The sequence below is a fragment of the Carassius carassius genome, chromosome 1 (genome assembly GCF_963082965.1).
Source record: "Carassius carassius chromosome 1, fCarCar2.1, whole genome shotgun sequence".
NCBI classification, from domain to species: domain Eukaryota; kingdom Metazoa; phylum Chordata; class Actinopteri; order Cypriniformes; family Cyprinidae; genus Carassius; species Carassius carassius.
Genome location: NC_081755.1, coordinates 36,967,365 through 36,987,427, shown reverse-complemented (window position 1 = coordinate 36,987,427; position 20,063 = coordinate 36,967,365). Strand labels below are relative to the sequence as shown.

The 20,063-nt window shown below is 37.7% G+C and overlaps 3 protein-coding genes across 4 annotated transcripts; 2 read left to right on the top strand and 1 right to left on the bottom strand.

Annotated features, from left to right (window-relative positions):
• Window positions 1–3,029: 3,029 nt before the first annotated feature.
• Window positions 3,030–5,089, bottom strand: LOC132120952 (cell surface A33 antigen-like). 2 transcript variants are annotated; one of them, XM_059530192.1, is made up of 5 exons: window positions 4,977–5,089; window positions 4,403–4,714; window positions 3,959–4,279; window positions 3,689–3,811; window positions 3,030–3,483 (listed from the first exon to the last, which is right to left on the bottom strand). In XM_059530192.1, exons 1-4 carry the CDS (start codon window positions 5,029–5,031, stop codon window positions 3,690–3,692), a joined length of 810 nt encoding a protein of 269 aa, XP_059386175.1. In that variant the 5' UTR covers window positions 5,032–5,089; the 3' UTR covers window positions 3,030–3,483; window position 3,689. The 2 variants fall into 2 exon arrangements, with proteins under 2 accessions (XP_059386175.1, XP_059386225.1); XM_059530242.1 differs by lacking the exon at window positions 3,030–3,483 and having other exon boundaries at window positions 3,535–3,811.
• A 2,165-nt stretch (window positions 5,090–7,254) lies between these two features.
• Window positions 7,255–9,133, top strand: LOC132149091 (zona pellucida sperm-binding protein 3-like). Its single transcript, XM_059558034.1, has 8 exons — window positions 7,255–7,857; window positions 7,927–8,048; window positions 8,118–8,221; window positions 8,290–8,467; window positions 8,533–8,650; window positions 8,716–8,801; window positions 8,872–8,960; window positions 9,028–9,133. Exons 1-8 carry the CDS (start codon window positions 7,288–7,290, stop codon window positions 9,093–9,095), a joined length of 1,335 nt encoding a protein of 444 aa, XP_059414017.1. The 5' UTR covers window positions 7,255–7,287; the 3' UTR covers window positions 9,096–9,133.
• A 5,346-nt stretch (window positions 9,134–14,479) lies between these two features.
• On the top strand, window positions 14,480–16,324 carry LOC132149087 (zona pellucida sperm-binding protein 3-like). The gene is made up of 8 exons (XM_059558019.1): window positions 14,480–15,054; window positions 15,124–15,245; window positions 15,315–15,418; window positions 15,487–15,664; window positions 15,730–15,847; window positions 15,913–15,998; window positions 16,069–16,157; window positions 16,226–16,324. The coding sequence occupies exons 1-8, from the start codon at window positions 14,485–14,487 to the stop codon at window positions 16,291–16,293; spliced, it is 1,335 nt and encodes a 444-aa protein (XP_059414002.1). The 5' UTR covers window positions 14,480–14,484; the 3' UTR covers window positions 16,294–16,324.
• Window positions 16,325–20,063: the final 3,739 nt, after the last annotated feature.

The following is a 20,063-nucleotide window of genomic DNA, read 5'->3' as shown; positions in this document are numbered from 1 at the left end:
CCTAAGGGGCTCTAGAAGATGGTGATTTGTTTGCGGAGTATGCTGTGGGTCTTCTGTTTTCTTCTGTCTCTTACAGGTGGTAGGCGGTGCATAAGAGCAGGCCCGACCCTCCTTTCCATTTTGAGGAGAGCTATTTTCTGCTGCGGTGGATTTTATTATCAATGGGTTTTTTTTTTTTTACTGTTTTTAATGTTTGCTTGGTAATAATAAAATTGTGATATTTAACCAACTACGTTTATGGTTTACAAATCAATTCTTGATTTGTGGAGGGCTCCTCCTGCCCTAAATAAGGAGGTGGCGTAGTCCGTTTATATTTTCCAACACTACATTTTTGGCATGGTCGGCAGGGTTTATTGTGATTATTTAATTGTTGTATGACTTGTTAAATGGAAACAGTGGCTGGTACGAGATAAGAGGAGCGACTGCCTGGATATACCAAATGTGGGGACCCAGTGACTAAACTTTTTCCCTTGTTTCTCTTCCCCTTTCTTTTATATTTACTTTTATATATTTTTGTGGTAAGCTTGGTTGATGTTAATATGAGTTTGGAAGGGGAACAGGAGGAACTTCTTGCTCTACGTGAGGAAGTACAAAGACTACGAGTAGCTAATTCATAGTTTCATCAAGGAGGAGGGTGCCAGTTCAGCTGTAAGGCAAGTTTATGTAGCACATTTTGTACACAATGGTAATTCAAAGTGCTTAACATAAAAGAACGTAAAATAATCATGAAGAAACAATATTAACAAATTAAAACAAACTATTTTAAAACTTTGGAAATTATTTAAAAATGGGCTTATTTAAAATGAATTTAAAACTATTAAAAATATAAAATGATTTTACATAAAATACATTGAATACGTAAAATACAGTGCAATCGGTTTGGACATTGCACAGTGCTCATTCAATAAATGCACAGCTAAACAGGTGAGTTTTGAGTTTAGATTTAAATGTGACTAATGTTTTAGCACATCTGATCTCTTCTGGAAGTTGATTCCAACTGCGGGCGGCATAGTTACTAAAGGCGAACTCCCCTTGTTTTGTGTGATCCCTTGGTATTTCTAACTGACTCAATCCTAATGATCTGAGTGGTCTGTTAGGTTCATATTCAGTGAACATATCTGCAATATATTTAGGTCCTAGGTCATTGAGTGATTTATAAAAGACTTTCTGGTTCTAGTCAGATTCCTGGCAGCAGCGTTCTGGATGAGCTGCAGCTGTCTAATGGTCTTTTTGGGAAGGCCGGTGAGGAGCCCATAGTAGTCCACCCTGCTGGTGATAAATCCATGAACATGTTTCTCCAAGTCTTGACTGGAAACAAAACATCTAATTCTTGCAATGTTTTTTAAATGATAGTATGCTGATTTAGTTACTGCTTTGACATGACTATTGAAACTAAGGTCTGTCTCCAGAATCACACCAAGATTCCTGACTTGATTTTTAGTTGTTTGACTGCTAGAGTCAAGGTATGCATTCACCTTGAAAACTTCATCTTTGTTTCCAAATGCAATGACTTCAGTTTTTTCCGTGTTTAACTGAAGAAAGTTCTGGCACATCCAACCATTAATTTCACCAATACGTTGGCAGAGGGAGTAAATGGGTCTGTTGTCATTTGGAGATAAGGCTAGGTAAATCTGGGTATCATCATCATAGCTGTGATAGGCAATTTGGTTCTTTCTCATAATTTGACTTAATGAGACCTTATTTGAGTATATACAGGCTAAACGAGAGCGGTGCAAGAATTGACCCTTGTGGGACTCTACATGTCATGGACGTCCACTTAGACTTATGCTCTCCTAGACTCACATAATGGCCTCTCCCTTTGAAGTATGACCTGAACCATTTGAGTACCATCCCAGAAAGCCCGACCCAGTTTTCCAGTCTTTCTAGTAGTATGTTATGATCGACATGTCAAACGCATCACTGAGATCTAGCAATGCCATCACTGGTATTTTGCCAGAGTCAGAATTTAAGACTATCATTTATTATCTTAATCAGTGCTGTCTCTGTGCTGTGATGCGGTTGGAATCAGATTGAAAATTGTCCAGGTATCCATTTGAGTTTAAGTATTTGTTCAGCTGATTTAAAAACTACTTTTTCTATTATTTTGATTTTTAGATATTGGTCTATAATTGCTCAAAATGGTGTTGTCAAGATTGCTCTTTTTCAAGTCTTTTTCATTTTCTTAATTTGGCAACACCTGAAAGGTTTGTTTATATTCATCAGGAACAAAAATGTCCTTATTTTTTCTCGTTCTACATCCAAAACTGATTTATCCGTTTATATTTGGATTGAGAATGTTAAAGCATGCCTTAGGGGTAGGTGTATTACAAATAGAGAGAAGGCCCTCTTCTTTTATGATCATTTGGAGGGGGAAGCAAAAGCCCAAATTAGATTTTGCTCTTTGACGGATCGGGAAAACCCTGGGGTTATTTTACAAATTTTAAAAGAATTGTATGGTTCCTCCTCTTCCTTTGTTAGTCTCCAAAAACAGTTTTTTGATAGAAAGCAAAAAGATGGATAGTCCTTAAGAGTTTTCTTACTCATTGTGGGCTTTAATTGGGGATATTCAGTGTTTTTACCCAAATAAGCTAACGGACCCAGATACCTTGGTTAGAGACCAATTTGTGGAATATGTGCGTGATGTAGCATTGCGCAGAGTTAAAGAGTATCGTGAGACATAACCCATTAATTTATTTTCTAGCACTTCGCCAGGAGGCTATTAAATGGGCTGAAGAGGGGTCGAAACCTTCGGGACAGGCTCGAGCTGGGCTTTACCATCAGGGAGATGTTTTATTCCATAAACAGCAGTTGCAAATCGAAAGCATTTTACAAAGCTTTGCCAAAATCCATCCAAGCAAGTCGCTAACAGCCACCTGCTGTTGTGGAGTGAGAATTACATGACAGTTTACTGGCATGTGTGTGGATTTGAAGGCATTTATTACAAAGTATATAGCATCAGTGACATGATCTCTAGCCATAATGTATTTTGATAATATTTTTTACTGTAACAAGATGGTAAACTCCTGGAAGACAGACATATATGCACTATTTATTTAATAATCAAAAATAATTACATAATACCAAGATAACAATGCCTTCTGGAAACTTGCCTTTCAGATTATGAAGAAAATGCTACTAATCTTTTACTCCTAAGCACTGCTTTTGGTCTGGCTTTATACATTTTATACATTTGTACATGATAATTGCAGTCCAGTCAACAAGCAAAAAGGCTTTTTGAAAGTTAGTTAAACACACATAAATAAGTGTACACACATCTTATAATTAAAGAGGGTATAAACAAGATACGTTGAGAAAAAACAGAGGCCAAAAATAGGTTAACAAAGTTAGATCAGAAAGTGTTGGATGTTTCAAATAAAATGCAGATTATGATTTTGAGTAATTTTTACTTTGTGCTGATAGACTCCATGTGCTCTGCTGTGTGTCTGTGCTGGTGCGTCTGCTGTTTGAACATGTAAACTCATTCTAGAAAGAGAGAATGAGAAGTATATATTTCTATAGTATCTAACTTAAATGTTGTACAGAAAGAGCAGTGTCAAATGTCACATCAAGCACAATAAAGCATTCAAAACACATCAGTATATTAATTTATCCAATTGTGTTCACTGATTAAATAATTAAGTCAAGATATACTCTTTTAACCAAACATTTTGCATTTCACACTGCTTACATTAATGCAAGATTTGTGGCTGTTTTCTCGTTATGCCTCCTGTGTGTTGAGTGGTTGTACTTTCTTCTCTGTGTTTTGCAGGTTTATGGGTTAATAAACAGATCAATTGAAAGTAAAGTTCCTCTGTTCAGAGTTAAATAATTGGCAGTCAAAATTTAACACAATAGCACACACTGCAATAAAGCGACATGTCATTGAACCTTTTTTAATTTTTATTTTAAAGCAAACATAAACAGTGACGTTCTAAATAACAGGAGCAGCAAAAATTACCTTGAACACAGAGTCTGATGTTGATGTGCTGTTGAGACGAGACAGAGCAGCGATATTCTCCCTGGTCCTCTTTTGTCAGATTTGATATTTGTAGAGAGAGATTTCCAGGAGAGATTTCATTTAACAGTCTGACTCGACCTGTGACTCTCTCGCTCTGTTCATGTGGATAAATTTCTTCAGAGTTTTTGTTTGGTGCAGTAAATGTCCATGTAAGTTGTTCAGGTTTAGCCTGTAGTTCAGTACAGGAGCAGGGCAGAACCACAGACTCTCCTGAGTATCCCGTTATCTCAGCCGCAGGTTTATTCTGATCCAGATCACACCCTGACAACACATTCACAGAAGTTATACTGACATTTACACTGCATTTTACTTAAAGAAAAAAATCTTCTGTATTTTGATATGCTGCATGTGTTTCTGTGTTTCTTGCCAAAAGCTTCCATTTACCTTTTATTGTTACCCTAACATATGTGTAAGTTTGTGAAGTATAACAATTATAGTCCCCTTCATCCTCCTTTCTGAGGTCAGAAATGAGCAGAGACAGATTTGCCGGAGAACTTTGATTAAACAGCTTCAGTCTGTTCTTGTATTTCTTATCTTGAAATACTTCAGTCCACTGGTCTTCTCTTTTGTAGTAGTGGTTCCAGTTGAATGTCTCGACTGTAGACAGAGGGTCAGAACAGGAGCAGGGCAGCAGGACGGATCCACCTGTGTAACCTGTTACTTCTTTAAACTCACTGTGACCTAAAACATGACATCCTGCAGACAGAGAGTTTCTTTCAGAACGGATCAATGTGAGTTTTATAGATTAACATAAACATCATGAAGAAGTAACAGCGGAGAAGATCTCTTGAGACCTTAAATAATAACTCAGCATGTATACAACTGAAATAAAGTAATAGCCATTCACAAGTCACATGTTCATGTTCAGCACTATCACAGAATCACAACTATTGACTAATGACTGATTAAATCACTCTGAATTTATTCAGAAAAAAAGTATTGAAAAATCTGGACTTACCATCAGTAAAATGAAGCATAGAAAGGAAAAGACAGAAACAGAAAGGGAACCTCATGACTGATTGTCTGAACTCACTGATACACACTTCACTCGATCAAAGTATTTATTCTGCACTGCTTCTTGAAACTTCTTGCCATTTCCTTTTAAACAGTTGTCTATTTACTTCCTCAAAGTCTGATGCTATTGTTATATATATATAGCCTTTTTTAGTCTAGTGGTAATGGCATAGCTGTAACAAACTTTTGAGAGAGAGCGCAGAAGAACTTATTGTCTTCAGGCCCAGCAACACTTAATTGAATTAAAAGAAAAAGATGAAGGGGAACACATAAGCTCCAGGAGAGGGCAAAGGCCAACACAATAAACAAACAGTTTCTAACTCCATTATAATGCTAACTTAACTATACATAACAAGTAGAAAATAAATAACAGAAGAAGATCTCCCTGACTACATATAACCAAAAGAAAAGCAAATTCAAAGAATTTACAGGTTTTTCCCTACAGGTTTGCCTTAAAGAAAGTCTTACATTTTTAACAAAAATATATGTCTTCAACTACATTCACAATAGCACCAATGGTTAGTAAGTTTTTAATAATAAGTTTGTTTCCCTGCATTTGGACCATCATTCAGAATAATACTTAATGAATATTCTTTAACTCCTAAGGATTGTAATTCATATTTAAGTCGACCACTTTCTCTTTTGCATGCTGTACATCCACTGATTCCTCTGTTAAACAAACATTACATAAACTATTATATTTCCCTATTATGTATAGTGTTTGGTTATGATTTGAATGTCCTGGTCATATACGTGTTAAAATTACTTGTTCCCTTTTACTTATGTTATGAAGGATTTTTATTCTCTTTATACTCCTTTGTACTTTGTGATAATGCCTATTGTTTGACATGAGTCCCAGTATATTTGTCATACAATATTGCATGCATTTAATATTAACTGTTTCCCTTCTGTTCTGCTGAGTGCAATATTTATACTTGGATCATCCATATTTAAGATTTCTTTAGCCATTTTATCTACCTGTTCACTACCTTGAATATGGCCACTCTTCCTAATCTAAAATTCTGGAATGAAAAATGCAGCACATGTCCAGTTTCTATGTTCTTTGATCCATAGGTGTAAATTTGGAGAAATAAATAATGCATACTTTTCATATATTCGGTTATTTACCGGGTGACAACTGTATTCTATAACCAATCTCACACTGTCTATTTTCAGGACTAAAAACCGCTTTCTCAGAAAACGTGCATGTGGTTTCACTTTGGGTAAATTAAAGCAATGGAGAAATAAGTTGTGCGTCATCAGACCATTTTAAATCCACTGTTCTCCACACCACAGCAGTTTTCGTCGGTTTTGTGTTCTGTGCATGACTATAATTCACAGAGACAGTGTTCAAGATGCTACTGTAGCCTACAGTAAGCTTGCTTTTTGAATGGGACATTTCTAGACTGCAAGGAAATGTGGTTGTCAATCCCTAAAACTGACAGTGTAAACGTTGTCGTAGTTAATGTAGTGATTACTTTAATTTCTGTTGCTATGGCATTTTTAAACTAAGTTTAAAGACTTTTCCAGACATTTTCCAGTGTGTTTTAATATGTGCTGTTCTAAACGTCCATTAATGGGTTTCTTTCACTCATACTTGTTAAGATTTGGAATTCAAATGCTTTATAGTCATCTGTTCAGGTTATATTTCTGTGCTGCAGTAGTTCAAGCTGAAGGAAGGAAGCCTACCATAAATCCAAACACACTGATTAACCTAGTCATAAAACAATGGGAAGGAGGAGAAAACATATTAGTGAATCTACAATAAAATCTACGTACTATTTTATGATCTTGCATTCCCTCGCTCCATTTCCATCTCTTGTGAAGATTGATGTGCTGATGTGAGGCAATTCTGTGTCACAATCTAAACCTGACTGTGTAGAAACATGATGCTCTTTATTATTTTGAATACTCTAGTGTACAATTCTGTCTGTGATCATGTTTCTGAATGAATAAAAAGAGGACACAAAAAGGCTTAAAGTTTGGTTGTGTTTCAGAGAATTTGTCGTTTTTATATTTAAAATAAACAATTATTTGATATAGCTTCTAATACAACATGTCCTTAAATGGGGCATAGTTTATTTTGAGTAAAGAGAAATTAATGGTTTTCACCTGTGACAAATTGATTGAGTAAATTAGCTTGTATAGAGGAAAATGGTGCTTGTCATGAGAGAGGTGGAGCCATCCTGATTTTCAGCTGTATAAATTTGGATGGTGGAGCCCTAATGCATTGTTGACCTGCAAGCTTAACAACAATGGGGTTTGGGCAAGTTGGATTTGGATTGGTCTTCCTTTTTGTGCTGGGATTCTCTGAAGCACAATGGAGTCCCAGCGAAAGAAATGATTGGACCCCAGGCGTCTTTATGCCTAGGGCAAAAGTTCAGAAGACCAACTCTAGGATGCCTCCAATTCCCAAGAAATATGGCCCCAGTAAACCTGCATCTGCCCCACAAAGATTTCCTGTCCAAACACCAGCCAAGAGTGACTCAAGGAGGCCTTCTCAAGATGTTTTTGGTGTTCAGTCAAAAGAACAGATGCTGGGTCCAGTGGCAAAACTGACATGGCAGTTTCCAAGCCTGCCAGAAGAACCACAGCAGCCAGCCATCCCTTTTGAACCGCGTCACTTTGTCCCTCCCAATAGTGTAGCGGCTCAGTGTAGAGAGGGTTCCATATATGTGGAAGTCAAGAAAGACTTCTTTGGGATTGGAAAGCTAGTGAGCTCCTCTGCTCTTACACTGGGAAGCTGTACTGCAACTGGAGAAGACCCTTCTGCTCAAGTGCTTGTCTTTGAGTCTGAATTGCATGGATGTGGCAGTGTAGTGATGGTGAGGTTTCAATGTTCCATTTCAGTGGCTTGGAGTGTTTTGTGACTAACAGGACTCCTCTATCTTCAGGTGACTAACGATGAGCTTGTCTACACCTTCAAACTTCTCCACACCCCACAAGAGGCTTCATTTGGTGTTCCTATTGTTCGGAGCATTAGTGCAGTGGTTGGAATAGAGTGTCACTATTCAAGGTGAGGTCAGGGTTCAAGGTAGCTGATGTACTGAAGGCAGGGTAAGGTGATGGTTTGACTCCCTTGCAGAAAGCATAATGTGAGCAGCGATTCCTTAGTGCCCAGTTGGGTCCCATATACCTCCACTGAAGCTGCAGAGGAGGTCTTGGTCTTCTCCCTCAAGCTCATGACCGGTTGGTGTACCAAATGCTCTTGTAACTATCCAGTGCTTGTGAACCTGTTCTAAAAGTTGTCTTTGTAGATGACTGGAGATTTGAGAGGCCTTCTAACCAATACTTCCTGGGTGACATCATAAATCTTGACGCATCTGTGCTTTCATACAGCCATGTTCCCATCCGTGTGTTTGTGGACAGCTGTGTAGCTACAATAGTCCCTGATGTCACATCTGTCCCCAGATACTCCTTTATTGAGAACAACGGGTAAGTGGTGCACCTCATGTGTCCCACACTAGGTGTATAGAAGTTTAACTTGGTTCCTTTCCCAGATGCCTGGTTGATGCCAAGCTCACAGGCTCCAGGTCTCGCTTTATGCCCCGAACTCAAGGTGACAAGTTGCAGCTTCAGCTAGAGGCTTTCAGGTTCAATCAACCAGACAGTGGACTGGTATGTGACTTGGGTAACCCTTTATATGATGTGCTATCATGATCTACAAACAATGGTCTCTGCAGGTTTACATCACATGCATGGTGAAGGTGGCTGTAGCAACAACGACTCCAAATCCTGAACAGAAAGCTTGTTCCTTCTCTGCTAATGGGTATGATCCCCACCTCCTAAAGTGTACAGGTGACTGAGGAATTGCTTTTAACTTAATGGTGTCTTGTCAGTTGGGTGTCTGCAGATGGTTCTGACCAGGTGTGTGGCTGCTGTGACTCCACATGTAGTACCAGAAGAGGAAGTGACCAGCCCCATAAAGGTCTGAATAGATTAGGTTGACCTTATTTTTATGCACCGCTTTTTCTAGCTGCTTGTTTGTTCCTCAGATCTGTGGTGGGATAAAACCTCTGTTGGGCCCATCAGTGTTAAGGAATCTGGCTATGGCCGAAAATAACTGAAAGTGCTGCGACTTCATTAAAAAGAAAAACCTTACTGAGGTGTGTTTTTTTTTTTTTTTTTTTTTTATCTACAATTTGTATCCTGTTGTGGCTTTCCTGGCACTCCCCATACAAGCCACTACGGTTTTCCAACTTGAGTGTCTTAAGGGGTCCTTTTACGCTCTCTTACATAGTCTTGATCTTGTTCGCAGTTTACAAGAACAGGATCTCATACTTAATGTCTCATGCATTAACTGTTTTGATTTACTGGTTGTCATTCAATTCAAGGCCCTGATATGGTGACAAGTTACCAGACACTTTTGCAATGCTACCATGCAAAATCTAGCTGACAAGCCATAACTGTATTTGCTGAATTGAGTGTTAATATCTTAAATTTAAACCAACTGAAAATTATTAAGTAAACTGTGTGCAGTTGTATAGCTTTTTTTTTGTGAGGTAATCTGTACTGGTGGTCAGTCAAAGTTGACTCTCGTGCAGTGATTTGTTGAAACCATTTTATGCTGCCTTTTTTTTTTTTTTTTTTTTTTTTTTCTATCAGATTTACATGTAATTGAGGCCAGCTAGCAGAGGTAAACCTTACTCACTGAAGTGGTGCACTAGTAGCCAACTTAAACTAGAGGCTGCAGTCTTTAGCATCCTATAGTGCCTTTCCACTGCATGGTATGGCTCTGTATAGTTTACTCTTGAGGGTTTTCCACTGGGTACAGTACCTGGCACTTTTTTTTTTTTTTTTTTTTTTTTTTGTACCACTTCGGTTAAGGTTCCAAGTGAACCATAGCATTACAAAAACAGGAGGTGTCTCTGCTGATCACGGATTGGCCTGAGAGAATCTTCACCACCTGTGTCACTGAACTTGACAAACACAAAAAAGAAACCTGATTCAAAATCCATACAGCCAGTGTAGAATTGAATGTGTAAGACTGGAGCCGGACTGTCTGGACTGAGTGACGACTTCTCCCTGAGAAAACAAAGGACTTTCCTGATAATTAACATTTGAACACTCTCTTGAATACCCCGCATCATAAGTAACGGTGCCATCGAAGACGCATCACAACTAGTAGTTCACACCTCACCATCACACTTCCTCTACTTAGTTTCATTCAGAATTGCCAATAGTATAATATTCTGCATTAATGCAAGTGATATTTACAGTCGTGTTTGGTGTCATTTGAATTGTCTCAGGGCGACTGGTACAATGGTCTCAACCTTAGAAAGGATCAGGGCAATTCTGCAGCCAGAAAGCCCGTAGTGCGGTGTGTCTCTTCACTTCATACTATGTATTTTCTAAGGTCAGGTATGCATATTTTACTTTTAGATTAATCTTTGAGAATTTGATGTTTTATAATGCTATGATTTGATATTTTTCAATTGGATATGTAATTGGCAGAACAAATATTTACCTGACTGATAATAAATTGTTACATTTGATTTTATTCTGTTTTACTCTGTAATTATTGACTAGTAGATTACGTTGTATCCTTGTTAGCAACATGAGCACCCGAATGAACGAGTTAATATAAAAGTAGGAGTTAACTAGAATGTCACAAGAGTACTAATTAAAAAAGGCATACAACCAATTTGCATTTCAACCTAAATTCAAGGTCATACTAAAATGGAGTCAGATTAAATCATAAAATGGAGTCAGATTTGAGTTTAACCCTTGTGCGTTGTTGGGGACGTTTTTGTCCACTAGGGGGTAAAGTTGAGTCTTATTTTGGCCACAACTTTCTCTGTGTTTAAGCTAATGGAATGATTTTTGGTGACAAATTGTATTTTGACCCATATTTTGGGAAAATGCTTTGAAATTTTTCAAAAACTCAACGGTACACTGTGGGCAAATTCACTACCCTTTCGGGATGTTCGTGGATGAAAACATCCACTAAATTAAACTGCTGTAAAAATGTTTCAGATAAATGTTTTTCAATTTTTTTTGCATAAATCTATTAATCAACCTCAGTCCTGATCAAAACTACCAAATTTTAAAAAAAAATTCCAAGATTTTAACTTTTTAATTACCAAGTTCATAAATGATGTCACTGATTTGGGAAAAAAACACACAAAATTACATATTTTCAATATAAAAAGTGATTGTGGACTGGATTTTTTTTTACCTTTTATCACAGTCTTGGGCATGTCAAAGATTAGTAAAAAGATTGGCTTTGATGCATTGTTAGTTTTTGTGCAGCATTAGATTAAATTTTTTTTTCTCCCTAATTTGTTGTTGGTGGCTGTTTTTGCTCCATTGACTTCCATTATAGCGACATTTTTTTATTTTTTGATTGCTAAAACAGTTGATCACTAGGTGGGACCATTAACCCTTTAGATAGGCCTGTGCAAAAAGCATAGTTTCTGGCTTGTATGGAGTTATATGGAGTATAATAGCAAATTATTGTGTGTGATAGAGAGAGAGAGAAAGAGAGGGTGTGAGAGAGACCTTTGTGCACTTACCTTGATGTACAGTATTTGAAAAAATCAAAATATGCATCTCACGCTCTCAGAACTACATGGAGTAAACAATAAAAAAAGAAGTGTGTTTATGCACCTGCTTCCTTTTGATGGTAAAAAGTACAGATGGCCTATATGTGAAATGCTCCTCTTTTCTTGATGGTAAAGCCAGTTTAAAACCTTAAAATCCTGTAAAAAAATCTACTTCGCATCAAATTTATGAACAATGTATTATGAACCAAAATGCAATACCAACTTCAAATTAGCTGCAGCTCGCTGGAGGGGTCACACTACATAATCATTTCTAAAACTTTGGTATGAGTCAAGCCCTTTCTCGTGTTGCTTGCTGCTCTTCTCACCATTAAATATCCAGCACGATGGCATGCAAGTGTTTAAATCCACGTACTTTGCTTTTGTTTAGTCTATTCGCTTGTTAAGTCTGACGTCACGTAGCAGCGCTTCCGTGTCCAAACGCTCTATCAGTTACCACGAGAAAACAACAAAAGGTGCTAATATAAACTCACAATATGATAGAATACTAGCGAAAAAGTTATAATATTGACCTTTAACTCCATACCGAAGTACCAGATAGCCAGACAATGAAAATATAAATATAAAAATATATAAAAATTATTTGCGTTTGGGACGCTGTGAGCACGGAGACTGTAGTGTATATCGTAAGTTTGAAAGCGTTTAACTTAAATTATCAATATGAATAAACAGTGCTCATAAACGGCTGCTGAGGTCATATTCTCAAGTGAAGCGAGTTGAGGCCTGGATCCGGAAACAGCGCTTCTTATGTCATCACTTAACAACCGAATACTTTCACCACCATTAAAAGGCAGCAGGTGCATAAATACACTTTTGTTTACTCCATGTAGTTCTAAGAGCTGAGGTGTACATTGTGATTTTCTGAAATACATTAAGGTAAGTGCGCAAAGGTCTCTCTCACACACACTCTCTCTCTCTTTCTCACACACACACATACACACTCAATATAATATGCTGTTATACTCCATATAGCTTCATATACAAGTCAGAAACTAAGCTTTTTTTGCACAGGCCTATCTAAATGGTTAATGGTCCCACCTAGTTATCAACTGTAAAAATAACAAATGTTACCTCTTCCCAACAGGGAAACCCACCAACAATCAAGAATCTCACACACACACAAACACTATAATTTACTGTTATACTCCATATAACTCCATATACAAGCCAGAAACAAAGCCTTTTTTTTGAACAGGCCTATCTAAAGGGTTAATGGTCCCACCTAGTGATCAACTGTAAAATTAACAAATTTTACCTCTTCCCAAAAGGGAAAACCACAAACAATCAAGAATGCATGATTACATGGTGTCATGGCTTTGCAATCAAAAAATGTCGTTATAATGGAAGTCAATGGGGCAAAAACAGCCACCAACAACAAATTAGGGAGAAAAAAATTAAATCTAATGTTGCACAAAAACTAAAAATGCATCAAAGCCAATGTTGCTACTAATCTTTGATATGCCCAAGACTGTTATAAAAAGTAAAAAAAAAATGCAGCCACAATTACTTTTATATTGAAAATAAGTCATTTTGTGTGTTTTTTTCCCCCAAATCAGTGACATCGTTTATGAACTTGGCAATTAAAGAGTTAAAATCTTGGATTTTTAAAAAACATTTGGTAGTTTTGATCAGGACTGAGGTTGATTAACAGATTTATGCAAATAAAAATTGACAAAAAATTTGAATCTGATACATTTTTACAGCAGTTTAATTGAGTGGATATTTTCATCCCGAACAACTCGAAAGGGTAGTGAATTTGAACAATCCACAAGGGTTAACCTAAATTGAATAACTCTACGTGCTGAGTGACATACCAACATACTGCATGATGCGCAGTGGTGGACGAAGTACACAGATCAAGTACTTGAGTAAAAGTACAGATACGTATAGTAAAATATTACTCCAGTAAAAGTACTCCTTTTTTTAATTTTACTCAAGTGAAAGTACAAAAGTACTACATGTTTTATGTACTCAAGTAAAAAAGTACTGAAAGATAGATGTTTGCAATTGTATATAGGCTACTTAATTTAATTTTATATTAGCACATTTTTTTTTTATAATCCTACTGTTCAAAATACCTGGGATTTTTCCCAAAATAACCACTATATGCAGTCAAGATATATTTTTGTTGTTGATATGGACTACGTTGACGAGAGTAATGTTCACTGTAAAGCTTACTCTGCGATGAACCTGAGAAAAAGCAAAGTTGACCATCTGATTTTCACCAGTAAGTAAAAAGTATTTTAAAGTTTGTTGTTTTACAGAACATCACAGTTATATATGACATGATAATAAGGCCTGAAGTTAGGAAGAACATTTTAAAGAAAATATAATTATATTTTCATAATAAATCCACACACACTGATCAACCTAGTCATAAAACAATGGGAAGGAGGAGAAAACATATTAGTGAATCTACAATAAAATCTACGTACTATTTTATGATCTTGCATTCCCTCGCTCCACTTCCATCTCTTGTGAAGATTGATGTGCTGATGTGAGGCAATTGTGTCACAATCTAAACCTGACTGTATAGAAACACGATGCTCTTTATTATTTTGAATTCTATAGTGTACAATTCTGTCTGTGATCATGTTTCTGAATGAATAAAAAGAGGACACAAAAAGGCTTAAAGTTTTGTTGTGTTTCAGAGAATTTGTCATTTTTATATTTAAAATAAACAATTATTTGGTATAGCTTCTAATACAACATGTCCTTAAATGGGGCATAGTTTATTTTGAGTAAAGAGAAATTAATGGTTTTCACCTGTGACAAATTGATTGAGGAAAATGGTGCTTGTCACGAGAGAGGTGGAGCCATCCTGATTTTCAGCTGTATAAATTTGGATGGTGGAGCCCTAATGCATTGTTGAACTGCAAGCTTAAAACAATGGGGTTTGGGCAAGTTGGATTTGGATTGGTCTTCCTTTTTGTGCTGGGATTCTCTGAAGCACAATGGAGTCCCAGCGAAAGAAATGATTGGACCCCAGGCGTCTTTATGCCTAGGGCAAAAGTTCAGAAGACCAACTCTAGGATGCCTCCAATTCCCAAGAAATATGGCCCCAGTAAACCTGCATCTGCCCCACAAAGTTTTCCTGTCCAAACACCAGCCAAGAGTGACTCAAGGAGGCCTTCTCAAGATGTTTTTGGTGTTCAGTCAAAAGAACAGATGCTGGGTCCAGTGGCAAAACTGACATGGCAGTTTCCAAGCCTGCCAGAAGAACCACAGCAGCCAGACATCCCTTTTGAACCGCGTCACTTTGTCCCTCCCAATAGTGTAGCGGCTCAGTGTAGAGAGGGTTCCATATATGTGGAAGTCAAGAGAGACTTCTTTGGGATTGGAAAGCTAGTGAGCTCCTCTGCTCTTACACTGGGAAGCTGTACTGCAACTGGAGAAGACCGTTCTGCTCAAGTGCTTGTCTTTGAGTCTGGATTGCATGGATGTGGCAGTGTAGTGATGGTGAGGTTTCAATGTTCCATTTCAGTGGCTTGGAGTGTTTTGTGACTAACAGGACTCCTCTATCTTCAGGTGACTAACGATGAGCTTGTCTACACCTTCAAACTTCTCCACACCCCACAAGAGGCTTCATTTGGTGTTCCTATTGTTCGGAGCATTAGTGCAGTGGTTGGAATCGAGTGTCACTATTCAAGGTGAGGTCAGGGTTCAAGGTAGCTGATGTACTGAAGGCAGGGTAAGATGATGGTTTGACTCCCTTGCAGAAAGCATAATGTGAGCAGTGATTCCTTAGTGCCCAGTTGGGTCCCATATACCTCCACTGAAGCTGCAGAGGAGGTCTTCGTCTTCTCCCTCAAGCTCATGACCGGTTGGTGTACCAAATGCTCTTGTAACTATCCAGTGCTTGTGAACCTGTTCTAAAAGTTGTCTTTGTAGATGACTGGAGATTTGAGAGGCCTTCTAACCAATACTTCCTGGGTGACATCATAAATCTTGAAGCATCTGTGCTTTCATACAGCCATGTTCCCATCCGTGTGTTTGTGGACAGCTGTGTAGCTACAATAGTCCCTGATGTCACATCTGTCCCCAGATACTCCTTTATTGAGAACAACGGGTAAGTGGTGCACCTCATGTGTCCCACACTAGGTGTATAGAAGTTTAACTTGGTTCCTTTCCCAGATGCCTGGTTGATGCCAAGCTCACAGGCTCCAGGTCTCGCTTTATGCCCCGAACTCAAGGTGACAAGTTGCAGCTTCAGCTAGAGGCTTTCAGGTTCAATCAACCAGACAGTGGACTGGTATGTGACTTGGGTAACCCTTTATATGATGTGCTATCATGATCTACAGACAATGGTCTCTGCAGGTTTACATCACATGCATGGTGAAGGTGGCTGTAGCAACAACGACTCCAAATCCTGAACAGAAAGCTTGTTCCTTCTCTCCTAATGGGTATGATCCCCACCTCCTAAAGTGTACAGGTGACTGAGGAATTGCTTTTAACTTAATGGTGTCTTGTCAGTTGGGTGTCTGCAGATGGTTCTGACCAGGTGTGTGGCTGCTGTGACTCCACATGTAGTACCAGAAGAGGAAGTGACCAGCCCCATAAAGGTCTGAATAGTTTAGGTTGACCATTATTTTTATGCACCGCTTTTTCTAGCTGCTTGTTTGTTCCTCAGATCTGTGGTGGGATAAAACCTCTGTTGGGCCCATCAGTGTTAAGGAATCTGGCTATGGCCAAAAATAATTGAAAGTGCTGTGACTTCATTAAAAAGAAACCTTACTGAGTTGTGAGTTGTCTTTTTGAATCTCTACCATTTGTATCCTGTTGTGGCTTTGCTGGCACTCCCCATACAAGCCAAACTGCTTGTGACCACTACGGTTTTCCAACTTGAGTGTCTTAAGGGGTCCTATTACGCTCTCTTACATGGTCTTTTTTTCTTTTTTTACTTTTTTTTTCACTGAAAATAATGGGATAGTATTTTGTTGTACTGCTTCCATCCAACCATACGGCTTATTGGTAATTTGCAGGCCATGTTAAAATGTAGTTGGCTTAGAATAGATAACTCTTTTGACTCGTGTACGAAAATTTTCTTCCAAATACGATAATTTTGAACTTCTGGTACGATATTTGGACACTTACAATCTGCCAACACTGGGTATATGCAAGATCAGATGGAATCCACATAGAAGAGGGTGATAACAATGCGAAGGCACCGGACTACCAGTTAAAGCATTCAATGACAAATGTCACCTTACATTCTAAGTAAAAGACACCGGCATTCTGGATAGAGACGTAAATGAAGTTGGTGCTGTGAACCCTTGAGCATGAATAGTAAAAGTATAACCTGTGGGGGAATTAAGGCATTTTAAACCTTATTTTGGGGCATAGTCATCAAACATTTTCAGTTTTTTTTTATCATTTTACTACTGTTTCTATACATGCAGTATGTCCCGGTGACCAGTGAAAGTGCAGTTCTGACTCCCTGCCCATTCATTTAGATATGATCCTGGTCTTGTTAGTCTGAAATGGCTGCCCGGAGGCGTTGCCAAGATGTCGGCCGAGTGGCACGATTTGCCTAAAAGGACTTTGGTATGGGCTTCATAACAGTGAAAAGAGAGCACAGCTAACGTAATATAATCATTATCCCCTGGATTCACAGGCCAGTCTCAGACTAAAATGCATGTTCAAGCTTTCTTAACTGAAAATATCTTGTATTGGCACATTTTAAAGTTTGTCAGTGATATTATTGTGTCTCAAGATGCACACCAGTAAAGTTCTTAAGGCATTTTTATAGAAGTTATTTAAATATTCTGATTTAACCCAGGCCTAGTCCCGGCTTAAACTAAGCCCTGTCTGTGAAACCCTGTCTCTGTGTTCAAACATGGAAGTTATACAAGAATGAAACAATGTCGTTGAGTGTTTCTACTTGTACCACATGACCACTGTCCCTGAATGCTGCAGATTAATTAAGGCATCGCTAGAATGCGAGAATACAATGACTAATCTTTAAATAACTAAAATGTAAGTTTTTTTGTTTGTTTTTGTTTGAATGATTTAGTCAGATTAATGACTGCCTGGATGTCTCCATCATTGAGCTTCATACATGTTTTAAAATTGGGCCTGACAACTAAAAAAAAAAACACAATATGCATTTAATTGTTTTATTGTTTTGTGTAAACAATAAAACTAGCCATTAACTTCTTAGAATAGTCATTAATTCGTAGACTTCAAGAAAACCTTCGACAGCATCCAGCGTGAGTCCCTTTGGCAGATCCTGTGCTTGTATGGGGTACCAAATAGTTGTCAAAATAATTGTGACATGTCCCACAGTTTTTAAAAGCAACATAAAATTCTGTATAGTTACACTCTCACAGTGATAATGGGGTGAACATTAATTGAAGAAGGATTTTTTTAACAACACTTTCCCCTTGTGTGATGATTTTTTATTGTCATTGGATGAGGAAACATTGTTTTTTTCATTGAAAAATATAAGATAATATTATTTAAATATTTATCAATATATTACGAATTTATATAATAAAAAAAAACAATATTTGCAGACAGCAGATTACACTGAGCTGTGTTAAGGGCAGTTGACCACACGGGGGCAGTAGCTCTTTAAAGATAGCCATTATGACCATGGTCAAAAATGCTACAAAAACAAACTAAAGATAACTGATACAATAAGGAAATTTAGTTTTTGGTGTTAATACCCCCAAAGTATGACAAATCTAAGGGAAACTATGCATATTACCAGATGAACAAATACCACTGAGAGAATTACATTTTATTGCTTCTTCATAAAATCAGTGACATGACCTCTTTATTGTTTAGATTAGTAATGTGAAACTGGGTGAATGATGAAAGAATCTGCAAAATAATAACAATTGTCACAAAGTCATTCAGAAAGCACAAATCAAAGAAGCAAGATGAATGCTCTGAGTGACAGCTCCATGGAGTTTTATCATCAGTCGAGGCGCTTCCCACAGAGCTCATGGGTTTCATCTCAGCTGGACTGCTGTTGCACAAAGCCCTTCTTGGATTTCATAGTGTTTTGCTGAAAAGTCAACCATAATGTGTCACTTATCATATTAACAATAGGGTGCTTGAGCACACTTCCTTTTTGACACCGTACTTTGTCGTAGTTTCAATTCTGATCCCATTCCAATGAACATCATAGTAATTTCATCATATTATATCTGACAGATTCTCACTGTGGCTGGAAACAGCTGTCATTTTAACACCAGTATCAAAGCAATTTAAGATAATTTGCCTTAGCATGAGAGCGACGTAAATGATACAATGAAAGTTTCATCTCTTTATTTAAAATATTTTAAAGAATCCAGGCCCAGCATTTTTATAAATTGCAGCATGTAGTATATGATAGTGAAATGGAGAGAGTGAAAGACACGAAGTGAGTGAAAGAAAGCACCAGAGACACAAGGCCAAAAAAACATTACTCTCAAAGATCCGTATGCTTTGTTCTCTCACCATGAGTACATTCGGTTGAATCATTATCATCCATTTTCCTAATAGTACACTGGGCTTAAGAGGTGCCTTAGGTGTTAAGTAGTCATTTATGCCCACTTCTTTGATATTAGATGTTTAAAATAATCACAATTACTTTGTTTACCAGTAATCAGATTTCCTGAGGTCTGTTTTTCTGGTAATTTCAGGACGTGTGTCTGGAAAGAAGCTGAATATTTGTGTGGAGTGATTGACAGTTCTGGTTAAAGATTTCAGAGCAGGGTGAGCGTGTCATTTGTGAGTACAGAGCCAAGGTATGTTGTGATTTCTGATTACTCACCTCTTGCTGCAAGGACACACACACACACACACACACACACACACACACACACACACACACACACACACCTGCCTTCATGATGGTGAGCAGGGAATGTCTTTTTTCCTTAAATGATTTCTCTTGCTTACACAATTTTATTACAAAGACAAATGAAGAATTATAAGCCATTTTTAAAGATGCATTATGAGAGCGAGTGGGATGTTATGGCTAAAGTCTGCTCCTTTAATGCTTCTCTGTTCTCTCTCTATCTCTCTGTTTTCTGTGCTGAGTCATTAGGGCTTTCTTTACTGATGGATGTTTACAGACAGCCCTATTCTTCTTGTGCCATGCAAAACAAAAGAGGATGCAATCTATGCATATATGCCATATAATCAAAACATTTAATTTGTGCACTGTTTAACTGTGTATTGATCATTTCTGGCCCTAAATATGTAAGCACTATAGCTTTGGACACTGAAGCTGCACTTTAAAATGTATGAATTTATTTACATTGGATCTTATGGTTAATTATGCAGGTCTACATAGATTTATCGAATTAAGGAGGCATTAAAAGTCAACTCCCTCTCATTCCCTGATTACATTGTTTCTAATATCTGCTCTTTTAAGTGTCTCTGATGGGGCTCACCACCAGCTAAGCTGTCTGGACTAATTGATATCACACTTTTCTGGACTTTTTAACAAAGGTCAGGAGCTGAGAAGGAGCACA

Excerpts from the sequence above, each read along its gene's own strand:
- LOC132149091 (XM_059558034.1), top strand. The coding sequence starts at position 7,288 with ATGGGGTTTGGGCAAGTTGGATTTGGATTGGTCTTCCTTTTTGTGCTG. Across the intron at positions 8,802-8,871 it reads TGTTCCTTCTCTGCTAATGG|TTGGGTGTCTGCAGATGGTT; the intron begins GTATGATCCCCA and ends GTGTCTTGTCAG. Across the intron at positions 8,961-9,027 it reads AAGTGACCAGCCCCATAAAG|ATCTGTGGTGGGATAAAACC; the intron begins GTCTGAATAGAT and ends TTTGTTCCTCAG.
- LOC132120952 (XM_059530192.1), bottom strand. The coding sequence starts at position 5,031 with ATGAGGTTCCCTTTCTGTTTCTGTCTTTTCCTTTCTATGCTTCATTTT. Across the intron at positions 4,715-4,976 it reads TATGCTTCATTTTACTGATG|GATGTCATGTTTTAGGTCAC; the intron begins GTAAGTCCAGAT and ends CTCTGTCTGCAG. Across the intron at positions 3,812-3,958 it reads CATCAGACTCTGTGTTCAAG|AGGAACTTTACTTTCAATTG; the intron begins GTAATTTTTGCT and ends AACTCTGAACAG.
- LOC132149087 (XM_059558019.1), top strand. The coding sequence starts at position 14,485 with ATGGGGTTTGGGCAAGTTGGATTTGGATTGGTCTTCCTTTTTGTGCTG. Across the intron at positions 15,848-15,912 it reads ATCAACCAGACAGTGGACTG|GTTTACATCACATGCATGGT; the intron begins GTATGTGACTTG and ends TGGTCTCTGCAG. Across the intron at positions 15,999-16,068 it reads TGTTCCTTCTCTCCTAATGG|TTGGGTGTCTGCAGATGGTT; the intron begins GTATGATCCCCA and ends GTGTCTTGTCAG.